Source organism: Colletotrichum acutatum (genome assembly GCF_030867785.1).
Source record: "Colletotrichum acutatum strain CBS 112980 chromosome Unknown BDZ83scaffold_24, whole genome shotgun sequence".
NCBI classification, from domain to species: domain Eukaryota; kingdom Fungi; phylum Ascomycota; class Sordariomycetes; order Glomerellales; family Glomerellaceae; genus Colletotrichum; species Colletotrichum acutatum.
The window spans coordinates 236,510-251,433 of NW_026849018.1; the positions used below are offsets into that span (position 1 = coordinate 236,510).

Below are 14,924 nucleotides of genomic sequence, written 5' to 3' on the forward strand. Positions count from 1 at the left end.
TGCTTTACGACAGAGAAGGAGAGAGTCCTTTTATGAAAGGAGGAGAGCCACCTTACGAACAGAAAAAAACAGCGAAACACAGCACACAGCACACAGCACGACTCATGACTTTGCGAATTTTCCGGCCACGTTTTCTGTTCCACATTGTGCGTGGTTGCGGGTGGCGGGTTAGGGGATAGGCTGTCTGCTATTTTCATATGGTGATGGGTGGGTGGGTTATTACTTATGCATGTAATACTAAAGGCGTGATATATCCTCAGATGGAGCATGGACTTAGGGGCGGGCGTGGTTTTCTCGGGGAATTATAGGCAGGCACGTAAGGCAGTGAACGAGGGTTTAACGAAGCATAACACGCAACCTGGATGTTTTTGTGTCTTGCCTTGTGTGCCTTGCCTCGCTCAGGTCAGCGCAGCACAGCAAAGCAAAGCACAGCTGGCTCGGCTCGTTTCCCATGTGAACTCTGCTGCCTCGGTCGGTTCGCCGTCAGTCTGTAGGTTGTGAGATTTGCGTTTGCTCGGATCGCCGTCTGATGTCGTATGTCAGGCGAGACGTATGCCTTATTTGGAGTTTGGGCGGCCATGTTTATTTTGCGATTATTTATGCATACTTTCTGGATTCTCTCAGGGAGACGGATTTTGTTTATGTTGATTCATTGTTTTGATGAGTTGTCCATGTCTTTGTTGGCATATGATCCTAGTGGGTGTGTGTGGTAATCTATGTGAGAGGTATCGAACCCAAGCTCTGACTGTGTATTCGTAGTGTATACCTACGGACCTGGGTCCGGAGTTGCGACCGGGTTCACTCTGTTGGACCTTGGACCTTGGAAACTGAGGCGTTGGCTGGCTGACTCGTTTGGTATGGTTCATGTTGATGTTCCCTGTTCCCCCGTTCCCCGTTGTCCGCTGGCAGGCTCGTGACGTGGACGTTTGGATGTGGATATGGGAGATTTTTTGCATTGACGGGCTTATTTCGCACCATCTCAGGGTACTTGCCTGGGTTTGTGTGAGTGCCTGGCCACATCACATGTATTCCCGATCTCACTGAGTAGGGATAGGGGGAGAGATGGGATGAGATGAGATGTGTTGTTACGCTATCGTTACATTCAGCCGACGTGCTCGCATAAGAGAGCGCACGTCCGTGAGGGAAAGTATGAGGTGGTGGTTTAGTGAGGTGAGGTGAGTGGTACGGTACGTCGGATTTCCTCATGCGTTTGATCTCAGCCGTGGACAGTACTCTGTAGATCTGTCAACTCTTGAGGTTCAGTGGTTGAGTACACAACAGAGTTTGGGGCAGCGTTGGAAGATGGATGAGACCCCCACCAATGGACATCTCGATTTGATGTTCCATCGATGGGAGTCTGGCGTGGTTCACCCCGGTAAGGAAACGGCTCCTCATGTGAACCTCCAGGGCTCCGACTGGGTGCTGTACTCTGTAGACTGATGTGTAGTGTAAGGTCCCAGACGGTGGGGTTTTAGGCTGGACTGATCTTTTGGGCTTGCGGCCTTGGCGGGGGGTTTGGACTGGTGACAATCTGTGTCGAGAGAGATATGGCATTTTCAACTTTTGCTTGTCATGAGTCGAGCATGATTTGAGAGTGAGACTTTACACCTAAGCCCGTCTACTCATCTACATCTCATGCCTCTCACACATAGACTCGTCTACTCATGTGTACATTATCCTTCTCACAAAATCTCACAGATCGGATCGCGTAAGAGTGTATTCGATGGCCTGAATTTCATCGAGGCCCGCCAAGCCCTGCGAGGAGGGACCCTGCTGTGTGATGAGGCGACGAAAGTGTACAGCACTGTGTTACTGTAGCCCTCGTGAGGTGGACTCGTGGATCTCGGAGAGTTGCAATTATGAGGCGGGCACGGCGGGGTTACAGACGAGGTATCTCTTGTATGACTGTGGTGCCAAAAAGTACTTAAAAGCTTAGCACTCGCTTGCTATGGGGGAATGAGAATGAAGAACTGGGACGGAAGGAGGGGGGAGGACCCAGGGCTGCCGAAAAGGCTTCGCCCTCGCCCAATGACGTTGACGTCGTCTGTGCGTGCTGTACGCTCTTTAGCGGGCACCCAAACCGAAGCACCCACGCACCACGCACCGGTGGCACCCAAGCCCCCTCCACCCCTGTCCCTGGTCTGCCGGATCCCTCGTGCTCTCTTTTTGCCCATCGGCGCCATCGCTCTCGGGCTGCTCGCTGCATCTCGCTGGCCGCTCTCGTCGGGGAATTCGACATTCTACCTTATGCAAAGCTTCGCCCTACCTTGACTTTGAGCGTTCAACCTGGAACCCGACATAACGTACCGTACCTCGTGCCAGCTGTACTATCCGGGGGGCACAGGGCCATCCAACCGCAAGCTCCGTGTTTCTCCCCCATCGTCTTTCTCCTTTCCCCATCTTACCTACACTCACCTACGAAGTCTGCAAAGCCTACAAAGTACACCCTCCACTACCTTGAGTACGAACGCACGTATTCGTACTTTGTCACTCCGAATCCTCCTACCTCGGGCTACACCTCACATGCCCTCTCGAATTTTCCTCAACCCTTGCCTCCGAATGCAAGACGATTCACGCGATTCCGGCTTCAGCACGTAGTAAAACATCCCGAGCTCTAAACCGTGCGATTCTCAGCTTCTTCAACCATAACTTCTCGTCGAATCTCCTCCCTCTCCCCGATCCGAATCACCTAGACATGACGGCGTCGACAACAAACCGAAAGTAGACAACCTCCCCCACCCCCCGGCACAATGCTCCTCGTATACCAGGTCGGGAGCGTCAAGATCGGAGAGGTCGTCCGCTACACCGTCACCTACACGCCCTCCCAGGACCGAATCCTGCCCTCCCCCGAGCGCCTCTATCTGCGCGTCCGCAACACCTCGGCCATTGCCCTGCGCGCCGCCTTCGTCCACGGTCCCTACACGCTGGGCGCCGCCGCCTATCCGTCCAACTTCGACCCCAACGTCAAGTTTGCGAACCCGCGCCGCTATGGCGTGCCCGAATTCGAACCTATGCTCAAGGCCGGCGGCTCGTGGGAGTGCGAGCTGGTCGTGCCGGAACACATAAGGCAGAGCGCGGGTACCGGAGGTGGCGCACACTTCGGCGGCGGCGGCGGCGGGGGGGCATCCGGGGCACCCGGGGAAACCGAGACCGAGTGCGCCTCGTGGATCGTCGAGGTGTCGTCGCAGGTCATCTTCTCCACCTCGGCCGCAGTCGGGTACGAGGTGACCGTTGCGAGAGATGCCAAGTCGCTCAACCTCAGCTCGTCGCTACCCGTCATCGGCGGCCAGGCGCAGGTCCCGCAGCCCGGCAAGGTCGCCGACCACCAGCAGAGCGTGGGCGCCAAGGACGGCCATCATCCGGCGCAGCCGAAGGGCGTCTTCTCCAAGGCGATACGGCTCAAGGTCGAGGACACGGCCGCGTTGTGGAATACCCCGAGGCTTCCGGGCTGGGATGACCTCAACATTGACCGCCTCAAGAGCCGCGCGAAAAAGGACCAGCCCGTAGAGAGCGTCGTCTCCCAGGACAGGCAGACTGACGAAAAGCCCGAAATCAAGCAGAAGAAAGTGCACCTGGTGGTCCTCACCCATGGCCTGCACAGCAACCTGGGCGCGGATATGCTATACCTCAAAGAGAGCATTGACCAGACGGTAGCACAAGCAAAGATTGATGCCAAGGTCCGGCGTGCCAAGGAGCGCGCCGACAAGACGGACAAGGGAGATAACAAGGCCCAAGATGATAGCCCTGCAGAAGACGACGGGGACGACGAAGAGGTCATTGTGCGTGGCTTCTCGGGCAACGCGACAAAGACCGAAAGGGGTATCAAGTACTTGGGTAAGAGACTGGCTAGGTACATCCTGTCCATGTCGTACCCCGACCAGCCATTCCTGCCCTCAAAGAAGGGACACGCAGAGTCCGCCGTCTCTGCCGTCTTCAACAAGCCAGATTCAGACAGCAGCAAGGCGGCCCACAAGCACAGCACGATACACGAAAAGGAGTCGGACGAGAAGCGTCCGTTCAAGATTACCAGCATCAGTTTCATTGGACATTCCCTTGGGGGCCTGATTCAGACATACGCCGTTGCATACATACAAAAACACTCGCCCGAATTCTTCACCATTATCAAACCAATCAACTTTGTCGCCCTCGCCACGCCCTTTCTCGGCCTCAGCAACGAGAACCCTCTGTACGTCAAGTTCGCCCTCGATTTTGGCCTGGTCGGCAGGACGGGTCAGGACCTCGGTCTCACATGGCGAGCGCCCACCATTGCGAGGAGCGGGTGGGGAGCCATTGTCAGCAACCTGGGCGAGAGCGCACACAAGAGGGTCATGGGCGAAGTGCAGCCCGAGTCGAAACCTTTGCTGCGGATTCTACCGACGGGCCCTGCGCATACGGCGCTCAAGAAGTTCCGCAACCGCACTGTCTACTCCAACGTGGTCAACGACGGCATCGTGCCGCTGAGGACGAGTTGTCTCTTGTTCCTGGATTGGCAAGGACTGGGACGCGTGGAAAAGGCGCGGCGAGAGGCTGGCTTGGTTGAGACGTTGGTTGGGGCCGGCTGGGCTGAGTTGACAGGCGGCAGTTTGGCACCGACACCGAGGAGATCTAGCGCATTTCTGCCACCGGACGAGGGAGATGTGTCGGACGACCACTCTGGGAATATCACGCCTACGGCACCGACGGATGCTGTTGAAGTACCGCAGCCACCGCAGAATGCCATGGTCGAAGATGACCGAGCAAGTCTGCGGTCGGTGCCCACACCGTTCAACGAGAGCGGCCCCGAGGGCGCCAAGGATACAAACAGCGGCCCCTTTGCCGGCTTCTTCTCCCTGTTCAAAGGCAGCGAGCAGACGCAGGCCAAGACACAATCCAAGACGCCCAGCTTGTCCAACAAGCAAACCAAGATTTACAAGCGCAGCCAGACGATCAACTTTGACGAGATCCCGCAGTCCTCGGGCACAAAGGTCACGGCGGGCCACGAGCTGGAGCGGGACCAACAACACGTCGCGCCGCCGAGGACGAGTTTCTTCGAGTCTGCGCACGACCTGATCAACCCCAAGATCCCGACGACGGAGTACATCATTGATCCCTCCAAGCGGCCCAGAGCAATCTTCCATGACCGCGTGTACCACCCGAGTGACATACCGCCTCCCCCGCTGAAGAAGAAGCCCGCCGGATCGCTGGCGTCTCGGAGAAGCACGTTCCGAAGGGCTGCCTCGACGGGGTCCGGCGGTTCGAGGACCAGCACGGACTCGTCGCCACACCCGTCGCAGCGCTTCTCGCACGAGGGTACGATGGATTCCACGCGGGACTACGACGACACGATCAACACGAACCCCGACAAAGGCCCCGACGAAGAGATTGACGGGTCGCAGATGCGGGTCGAGGAGAAGATTGCCCGGGCCTACCACCGCGGTCTGGCGTGGCGCAAGGTGTTGGTGAAGCTGGAACCCGACGCGCACAACAACATCATCGTGCGTAGGATGTTTGCCAACGCCTACGGCTGGCCTGTTGTGAAGCACCTGGTCGACGCACACTTTAGCGACTCTGCCACGGCGAGAACGCGCGACGAGGACGAGGGGTCCGGCGAGCTTGCGCTGGACATGGGACAAGCGCCGAATCAGTACGGCGACGAGGTCAGGGACAGCGGTGTCGGGTCGACGGGCGGCGACGGATCCGACGAGAGGCCGATTGCGGGCATGCTCTCTCCCAATTCGCAGCGGGAAGCCGCAGACCGGGTGCCGGATATGCAGGCGCCACCGAAACGGCGCTCGTCCTCACGCAGCTCGTCGGCCAGCCCACCTAGGATCACGCGGGCGACGAGGCCGCAGCGGCCCGAGAGGGTTGACTCGATGACGTGGAGCGATCGAGACTGGGCGGATGACAGCGATGATAGTGAGACGACGGCGACGACGGCGAGCGTCAAGAGTCCTGTGGTGGCGGAGTTCAAGGATAAGGAGGGGGGTAACCGGTCGTCGACGCCTCTGGGTGGGTGGAATTGGACGGAGAAGATTGTGGGAAGGGGGGGATCGAGCCGCAAGACGTCGCCCAAGCCGGAGACTCAGGCTGATGGTAAAGCTGTCAAGGGTGATATCGATGCTGTTGAGGCTGTTGAGGCTGTCAAGTCCCCGATCAAGGCTGGCGACAAGGCCGATATCAAGGCCGATACCAAGGCTGATGCTCAAGCTGATGCCAAAGCCGGTATCGAGGCTGACGTCAAGACAGAAGCCGTCAAGAGCGACGATGTCAAGAGCATTGACAGCGGCGTCGATTGATGAGGGGAGGCGAAGAGCGGTGGTGTGCACATGAGAAATACCTACATTACATACATGCTTTTAATCGATGAGATCACGTTTTGATGACTTGTATGACCATGAGACATTACTGGATGAGGCGGCAGATATCGTGGGTGTGTTGAGTGTAGTATCAACTGTCGGGCAACACTGCGGTGTCGTTGCGACGCACTAGTAGGGTACATGGCTACCCACTCAGAGGTCACTGAGAGACATGTATCCGGCTATCAGTAGATAGGAGCTGGGATCCTTGCAACATCCCGCTTGCGTCATCGGAGAGTGGAAACTCACTTACAAACATCTTCTCACTTACAAACTCGGTCCCAAACTCTCGAGCTACGAGAAATCAAACATACTTATTAATCATGTCAATGAGACCGCCGTCATTAAGACTCCTCAATGGAGCCGCACGGATTTCTCGTAGAGGTTTCTCAACCTCTTCCGTGAGAACCGCCGACTTCACCCACATAGTGAGTTTCCCGAACCTATCTCAACGTTTCCCGACATCTCAACCTCACATCACCCAATTTCAAACACCAAAACACCAAAACACTAACACACCCAGGTCATCGGCGGCGGCGCAGTAGGCCTCGCAACATCCCACCGCCTCGCAACCCGCCCAGACACCACAACCTTGTTATTGGAACGCCACACCGCCGTCGGGACCGAAACGTCCTCCCGCAACAGCGAGGTCATCCACGCGGGGATATACTACCCGCCAAACACCCTCAAAACGGCCCTCTGCGTCCGCGGGAAACACCTCTTGTATGACTTTTGCGCGAAGCATCACGTCGGGCACGCCAATACTGGCAAATGGATCGTCGCGCAGAACGATGTCCAGCGGGAGGCGCTGCAGCGCGTGCATGATTTCTGTACGAACGAAATTGGCGTCCCTGTGAGGTGGGTAGGCGAGGAGGAGGCGAGGAGGGAGGAACCCGAGGTACGGGCGCTCGCTGGCGTGCTGGAGAGTCCGACGACGGGGATCGTTGATTCACATGGGCTGATGGTCGCGTTGAACGGGTTATTCGAGGATGCGGGGGGCGTCGTCGCCTTGAATTCCCACGTTGTGGGCGTGCGTCCCCTGGGAGAGAAAGGAAGCCAGGGGTGGGAGGTCAGCGTGCGCGATCCGTCGACGGGGGAGACGAGCGCCGTCACGGCGGAGGTCCTCGTCAACGCTGCCGGGTTAGGCGCAGTGGACGTGCACAACATGATTGTGCCCCCGTCCCAACGGAGGGAAATGTTTTACGCAAAGGGAAACTACTTCTCCTACTCTGGCGGCAGCAAACCCGCCCCCAAAGTAAAGAGACTCATCTACCCGGCCCCCGAACCCGGCGCCGGCGGACTGGGAACGCACCTGACGCTCGACCTCGCGGGCCGGGTGCGCTTCGGGCCGGACGTGGAGTGGGTCGATTCGCCCGACAACCTGGCCGTCAACTCCGCGCGGCTGCCCGAGGCCGTGGAGGCGATTAAAAAGTACTTACCCGGTCTCGATGCCGGTGCGCTGGTGCCGGATTACGCGGGGATACGGCCCAAGCTGGGGCGGAAGCAGGCCGTTGCCGACGGCAGCGGGTTCCACGACTTTATCGTCCGCAATGAGGACGGGTACGAGGGGTGGGTGAACCTGCTGGGCATCGAGAGTCCCGGCCTGACGAGCTGTTTGGCGATTGCGGAGCGGGTGGATGAGATTATTTACGGGTGATGGCACGATGGCGCGATGTCGTGGACGTAGTAGGCAAAGTGTGATATGGCTGTTCATTCTGTGTCTCCGACGCAGATCCAAACCGAAACGCTACAATATCCTATGCTCTGCGAGGCCATGTATTACACACGGAAAGAAACCAATACCCGGACCAGAGCGCATTACACACGGTCCTACCGCATGTTACAGTAAACACCAAAATGACGCTGCAGACTTTTCATAGAGAATGCGTGTGTAGATGTCGTCCCTCCCCAAATCATAAATCATGCAAAACTCCGCGACGCCGTTACCCCCGGGGCAGCTGTGTCATTTTCGGCTGTACAGTCAATCCAACCATTCCAAACGCCGGCAAAGGATACGTTAGACTTCATACTACCGCAACGTCAAGCTGGGCTGGAACTTGCGGCCTTGAACGTCGACGTGGAACTCGTAGATGCCGTTTTCCGCACCAACGTACCTAATCGGTTAGCTTTACTCCGTATCACGTCAAAAGACAACTCACAAGACTCTGCCATCCTCGCTCCACGAGATCCCTGCCGTGTTGTCGGGCTCGGGAGGTGCTTCGTGAACGCCATGCTCGGCCATTCGCTGCTCGGCCCGTCGGCGCAGGAATTGGTTGCGCTCTACTTGCCGCAGCAGGTCGTGGTCGCGCTCCATCTCACGCATGTTGACGCTGTTGAGGAGCGGCAGGATTTCCCTATTGCGGTCCTGGACGGCTTGCCGGAGATCCTGGATGTTGCTCTCAAACGACATGGTGTAGAGCGCTTCCAGGTCTGCCCAGCCGCTGCCTGCCGGTGTCAGACTGCGCAGACCGCTTGACCCCCCACGTTGTGTCGTCGCCAACGCTTCACTCGGGTGTGTGCTTGCCGGACGTCGCGGTGGGTGAGGAGCCGCCAGACCGAGGTCTCGATCAGAGCTGGACTGCAAGTCCATCATGCTGTCCCGGCCCGAGTTGGACTGCAGAATGAGACGCTGAGCCGTACGTATGCGTTCCTGCGCCCGCTCTCTCGAGTCACGAATGTTGCCTAGGAGGTCTCCAATAGCCCTGGACACATTTTGATTCGAGTCATTACTGGGTTCGCCCGCCTCATGGTCCAGACCCCGGCGCGCCGCGATTCTCTGTGCCCTCTGCGCTTGAATGTCCCACTGCGTATTCAGCCGTGGGCGTGCCATTGTTTCGGGGTCGATACGGGCACCTCTCCCACCCATGGGAGGCATGCCGCCAAAGAACTGCGGCGATGATTGCTGAGACGTCTGCTCGGCCATTCGCGCTGCGATTCGGTCCCTCTGCTCTCTCCGTCGACGGTCCTCCTGCAGAGCCTCAAGCACCCGCGTCTCGTCAGGCGTGAGTGCTAGGTGCTGACGCCCTGCACCGTCGAGTCGCCGCCGCCGACTTTCGCTGGCCTCTGGCAGGATGGACGACAGAGTATCGTTCGGTTCGCCGCGACCCTCCAGTAGCCGCGGGTCAATCGTGGCACGATCCAGGACGGGGATTTGGTCGTACTCGTCGGTGGCGCTGATGTCCAGGATTTGACGTTGCACAAACCCGCTCCTGAGATCTGCGATACCAACGTGACCGCGGTCTTCGGTCCAAGCCAGGAGGTCATACGGTCCAGGGCAAAAAGCCATGTCGCGGACCGCGCCCGACCCCGCCATCGGCCGTGACGACGTAAAGGACGTCAGCAGTGGGTCGGCAACGTCCGGGTCAGTCAGGCTCGCAACGTCAAACACTGAAATGGTGCCGTACTGGGTCCCGACAGCAAGATATGCCCCCGTGTTGGAAAAACATGCCGCGAAACTTCCTCTACTATCTGAGCTGTCATCTCGACGCTGGCTCTTGAGCAAAATCTTGCCACACAGCTCCCAGCGGTACTCCACCTTGTCGTCGTTCCGGAACGGGCCGTTCTCATCGATTGGCGCCTCGGTGCGATGGTGAATGTATAAGTAAGGGTCGTCGAGGATTGCGCACAAGAGGCGACCATCGGGCGAGATGATGGCTCGATTGACATAGTCGGGATACGTCACTATATCCAGAGGCTCGACCTTGTCCTGGTTATCAAAGTCGCGCAAGCCGACCAGGACGACCGTCTTGTCATTGTTTGCCAGCACGGCGGCGGACTCTGTGTAGGCTCCGTGATGCATGGGGCCGGCTGCTGGTGGAAACCACATGGTGATGCAGTTGACGCGGTCGCGCGCGAGCTTTTGGCTCTTGGCAATCACGCTCTTGTCGAGCCTGCTACTCATATTCAGCCGCCGCGATTGGCTGAGGAGTCCAAAGACGGTATCTTGCGGTCGAGGGGATTCGGAGTCGGTGCCCATACCGAGGGGTAACCTCGCGTCGGGTTCCAAGTTGAGTTGCAAATCGAGGTTGTTATCGTCGTCGCTAGTGCTGTCCATCTGTATCGCCGTAAACTCGCCCGTCTCTCCTCCGCAACACACCCAGCCGTTCTCAGCGACTAGACATCGCGGCGAAAAGGAGAGGAACTTGACCGTCTCGCACTCCTTGGTCGTGGTGTTGAGCCGCTGGACATGGTTGCTGCCGGCGCCCCCGGGGAAGTAGACTAGGTTCCGTTTCTCGGCGCTGATGAGCGATCGTAGCTGCCAGTGTCTACACGAAGTCAGTACTCGATGTGGTGCGCGCGTGGAAGTAGACGACGGAGACGCACTGAGATCGGACAGGGATGCGGTAGTGTTTCCGCGGCTTCTTGGAGATCAAGTCGTTTGTCGGATAGTATCTGCAGCAGTCAGTTCAGCATGGTCGAAACACTTGTATTGAAAAACATACGAGACGCCATCTTTCACAGCCATGATGGCTTATGGAGTGGCCAGAGGGTTCGTCCGTCGGAAAGTAAACATGTAGGTGCCGAGGCACGCGTATCGGAGCAGAGTCGCCAGTGCAATCAATCTCACCCGCGTGCTGAGCGATGACAGTGACGACAGGGCGGTGAATACACAGCGACCGATGAAGCCGTGGGATGATTCGGGGTGTCGGATGTTTGGGGACGATGCGATGTGAATTGCGCGAGACGAGAGGCAACTTCCCGCATGACGTCCGTGTATGGCAGGAGGGGCCCGTTCTGCTTTTCGCCTTCGTCCTGGTTGGCTGGCGCTCTGCCTACGAATACAGTGGTAAGCTACCCGTGGAGTGGGTGAAGAGGCGACCAGGGAGTACCTCTGCAGCACGTACCCTGGGCCTGTGCCTCGGGACGGGAGCTTGGGCTGCTGCTTACCCAACGAGGCACTTTGCTTACCTCTTAGAGTCTTCTACCTCACCTAGGCACCTTAGGCAAGATACTAGACAAGTACCTTATTAGCAGGTAGTCCGGGGTCTAGACAGACGTCCAATCCAATTGTTGGTTAATTCTCTTAGCTAAAAGACGCCATTTTGACTGGGTTTTCTAGTGCTTTACTGGGGCACTTTGGTGAACCCAAGTAATTCGCATCAAACCACCTCGATGCGACCGCAACCTATGGTAAGATTGGCTTTTCTTCTCCATCAAAGTCGGCAAACATCCGTACAGTCTCATCCACCAATCGCCACTTCCCATCTCAAATTGAATACAGTCCAGGAGCTGCTTTCTTGAACCAAGTATTTCACGATGGGCCAGCCCATACAAAGAAGCCCAAGTCAACCATGTTGTGGTTTCGGAATCCCCAACCGACGCCAAAGCACCGCCGCCAATCATTTTGAAGTTCTGCTGATTCTCCGGCTTGTGAATGCTCCAATTCAGTGTGCGGTCAGAGTACCCGAGAGCCACATCGGATGAAAGTGGGAGGCAATACCCATACGAGCAGGGCCCGAGGACTTTGACTGACACGTTGAGATACACCCGAGAAGAGACAACCGGAAGCTGTGTTGCGCCAGGTCTTGATCCGACCTCGGGGTATCCAGACCCACCACCGGGGTCCACTTTTCGGGAGCGGAAGCGCAGCCGTCGGGGCCTGCTGGATCGGGTGTCCTTTCCGCGCTGCCGGTGGACCTCCCCAGCTTTGCAGAGCAGAAGTCGCACTCCTGAGCAGCCTGGAACAGCTTGCCGGTAGCACGACGGTCTGCAATTCGTGTCTGAGAAAGTTCAATCGTGAAAACCATGAGTTGGCTGAACCGCCCAAAGACACTGGCATGCAAGATGGAGGCGCAAAAAAGTCTGCGTGCCAGGGGATGAATCGAGCAACATCAACGCGTCAGTGCCTCCACGGCAAAGAGCTCAGTCTCCAGGTCAAAAAATTTCCAGCCGAGCTCCCCCTAGCTCCGTCCCTGGCCGGTGATACGTTTACTAGCGCCACGTCACGTCCATTACCTGCAATGGCCGGGCGATCCCTTTGCTCTAGCGCAGTGGCTGCCATTCATTCGTCACGTGCGGCCGCGCCCCCACTGCTGAGGACCTCGAAAGCCCCAAATTTCTGGCAGTGGAGCGCCTACAGCTCGGAATAACCGATGCCGGGGTTCCGGCCTTGCGGGATTCGGTCGGCTTCTATGACCGGGGGCGCGCATCATTTTTCGGGTCAAAAAATTTCGATCTCTCCTTGCCATCATCATTTCCTCGCATCCTCATCCACCTCCTCCCTCCCCCCAATTCATCCACTGTGTACTCTATAATAACCGCTTTTCCATTCCTTTCCGCGCGCCATCTTCTTTTTCCTCCATCCCCTTTTGTTATACCCACACACAATCAGGCAAGATGATGTCTGCACGCTTCTCAAGAGCTGTACGTCGGCTCCCCAGTGACACCTGTCGCGACCTATCAGAGTTTTTTGCTAACGCGCAATAGCTTCCCAGAGCTACCAGCTCCGTCGCCCGCTCAGCCGGCTTCGCTCGCCAGCCCTTTGCCTCAAAGTTTGCTCGCTACGAGTCAACATCATCTGATGGCAAGGTCACCGGCGCCGTGATCGGTATCGATCTCGGTACCACCAACTCTGCCGTCGCCATCATGGAGGGCAAGGTTCCCAAGATTATCGAGAACGCTGAGGGTGAGCAAGACCTGCATTGTATCATCTATTCGCAACCAAGCTAACAGTCATCAATAGGTGCTCGCACAACGCCGTCCGTGGTCGCCTTTGCTCAGGATGGTGAGCGTCTCGTCGGTGTCGCCGCCAAGCGCCAGGCCGTCGTCAACCCCGAGAACACCCTCTTCGCCACCAAGCGTCTCATCGGTCGCAAGTTCACCGACGCTGAGGTCCAGCGTGACATCAAGGAGGTTCCCTACAAGATCGTCCAGCACACCAACGGCGACGCCTGGGTGTCGGCTCGCGACCAGAAGTACTCTCCCTCGCAGATTGGTGGATTCGTCCTCAACAAGATGAAGGAGACTGCCGAGGCCTACCTCTCCAAGCCCGTCAAGAACGCCGTCGTCACCGTTCCTGCCTACTTCAACGACTCCCAGCGTCAGGCCACCAAGGACGCCGGTCAGATTGCCGGTCTCAACGTCCTCCGTGTCGTCAACGAGCCCACTGCCGCCGCCCTTGCCTACGGTCTTGAGAAGGAGGAGGACCGCGTTGTCGCCGTCTACGATCTTGGCGGTGGTACTTTCGATATCTCCGTCCTCGAGATCCAGAACGGCGTCTTCGAGGTCAAGTCTACCAACGGTGACACCCACTTGGGTGGTGAGGACTTTGACATCCACCTCGTCCGCCACCTCGTCCAGCAGTTTAAGAAGGACTCCAACATTGACCTGTCCAACGACCGCATGGCCATCCAGCGTATCCGTGAGGCCGCCGAGAAGGCCAAGATTGAGCTTTCTTCCTCCCTCCAGACCGACATCAACCTGCCCTTCATCACTGCCGACGCTTCCGGCCCCAAGCACATCAACCAGAAGCTCACTCGCGCTCAGCTCGAGAAGATGATGGACCCCCTCATTACCCGCACCATCGACCCCGTCCGCAAGGCCCTCAAGGACGCCAACCTTCAGGCCAAGGACATCCAGGAGGTCATCCTCGTTGGTGGTATGACTCGCATGCCCAAGGTTTCCGAGTCTGTCAAGAGCATCTTCGGCCGTGACCCCGCCAAGTCCGTCAACCCTGATGAGGCCGTCGCCATCGGTGCCGCCATCCAGGGTGCCGTTCTCTCTGGTGAGGTCAAGGACCTTCTACTCCTCGACGTTACTCCCCTCTCCCTCGGTATTGAGACCCTGGGCGGTGTCTTCACCCGTCTCATCAACCGCAACACCACCATCCCCACCAAGAAGTCCCAGACCTTCTCCACCGCTGCCGACTTCCAGACCGCTGTCGAGATCAAGGTCTACCAGGGTGAGCGTGAGCTCGTCCGTGACAACAAGCTCCTCGGCAACTTCCAGCTGGTCGGCATCCCCCCTGCCCACCGTGGTGTTCCCCAGATTGAGGTCACCTTCGACATTGACGCCGACTCCATCGTCCACGTCGGTGCCAAGGACAAGTCCACCAACAAGGACCAGTCCATCACCATTGCCTCCGGCTCCGGTCTGTCCGACTCGGAGATTGAGCAGATGGTCAACGACTCTGAGAAGTACGCCGAGGCCGACAAGGAGCGCAAGGGTGCCATTGAGGCCGCCAATCGCGCCGACTCTGTCCTGAACGACACCGAGCGCGCTCTCAACGAGTACGCCGAGAAGCTCGACAAGACCGAGGCCGACGGCATCCGTGAGAAGATTGCCTCCCTCCGCGAGTTCGTCTCCAAGAGCTTGGCTGGCGAGGGCAACGCCACTGCTGCCGAGATCAAGGAGAAGACCGACGAGCTCCAGGTCGCCTCCCTTAACCTCTTTGACAAGATGCACAAGGCCCGCGCCGAGTCTGGCGAGCAGCCCGCTCAGGACGCCAACGCCGAGAACAAGGAAGAGAAGAAGCCTTAAATGGTTTGATTCTTCGTTTCTTTTGCATCTCAGTTCTTACCGCGAGTCATATGACTCGCGTCAGCATGTTTGATTATCACTTTTGGGCGCGGCATAGACTTGCTTTGCTCA

The 14,924-nt window shown here is 57.7% G+C and overlaps 4 protein-coding genes across 4 annotated transcripts; 3 read left to right on the top strand and 1 right to left on the bottom strand.

Annotated features, from left to right (window-relative positions):
- Positions 1-2,750: 2,750 nt before the first annotated feature.
- BDZ83DRAFT_572442 (putative serine esterase-domain-containing protein) lies at positions 2,751-6,275 on the top strand (the record flags this gene model as incomplete). Its single annotated transcript, XM_060504507.1, has 1 exon — positions 2,751-6,275. The coding sequence occupies one exon, from the start codon at positions 2,751-2,753 to the stop codon at positions 6,273-6,275; it is 3,525 nt and encodes a 1,174-aa protein (XP_060367513.1).
- Positions 6,276-6,664: 389 nt separating this feature from the next.
- BDZ83DRAFT_572579 (FAD dependent oxidoreductase) lies at positions 6,665-7,992 on the top strand (the record flags this gene model as incomplete). The annotated part of the gene is made up of 2 exons (XM_060504526.1): positions 6,665-6,763; positions 6,859-7,992. The coding sequence occupies 2 exons, from the start codon at positions 6,665-6,667 to the stop codon at positions 7,990-7,992; spliced, it is 1,233 nt and encodes a 410-aa protein (XP_060367514.1).
- A 186-nt stretch (positions 7,993-8,178) lies between these two features.
- BDZ83DRAFT_205575 (uncharacterized protein) lies at positions 8,179-11,103 on the bottom strand. Its single transcript, XM_060501674.1, has 4 exons — positions 10,778-11,103; positions 10,659-10,727; positions 8,495-10,600; positions 8,179-8,449 (listed from the first exon to the last, which is right to left on the bottom strand). Exons 1-4 carry the CDS (start codon positions 10,798-10,800, stop codon positions 8,365-8,367), a joined length of 2,283 nt encoding a protein of 760 aa, XP_060367515.1. The 5' UTR covers positions 10,801-11,103; the 3' UTR covers positions 8,179-8,364.
- A 1,568-nt stretch (positions 11,104-12,671) lies between these two features.
- BDZ83DRAFT_572333 (hsp70-like protein) lies at positions 12,672-14,813 on the top strand (the record flags this gene model as incomplete). Its single annotated transcript, XM_060504492.1, has 3 exons — positions 12,672-12,698; positions 12,762-12,960; positions 13,018-14,813. The coding sequence occupies 3 exons, from the start codon at positions 12,672-12,674 to the stop codon at positions 14,811-14,813; spliced, it is 2,022 nt and encodes a 673-aa protein (XP_060367516.1).
- Positions 14,814-14,924: the final 111 nt, after the last annotated feature.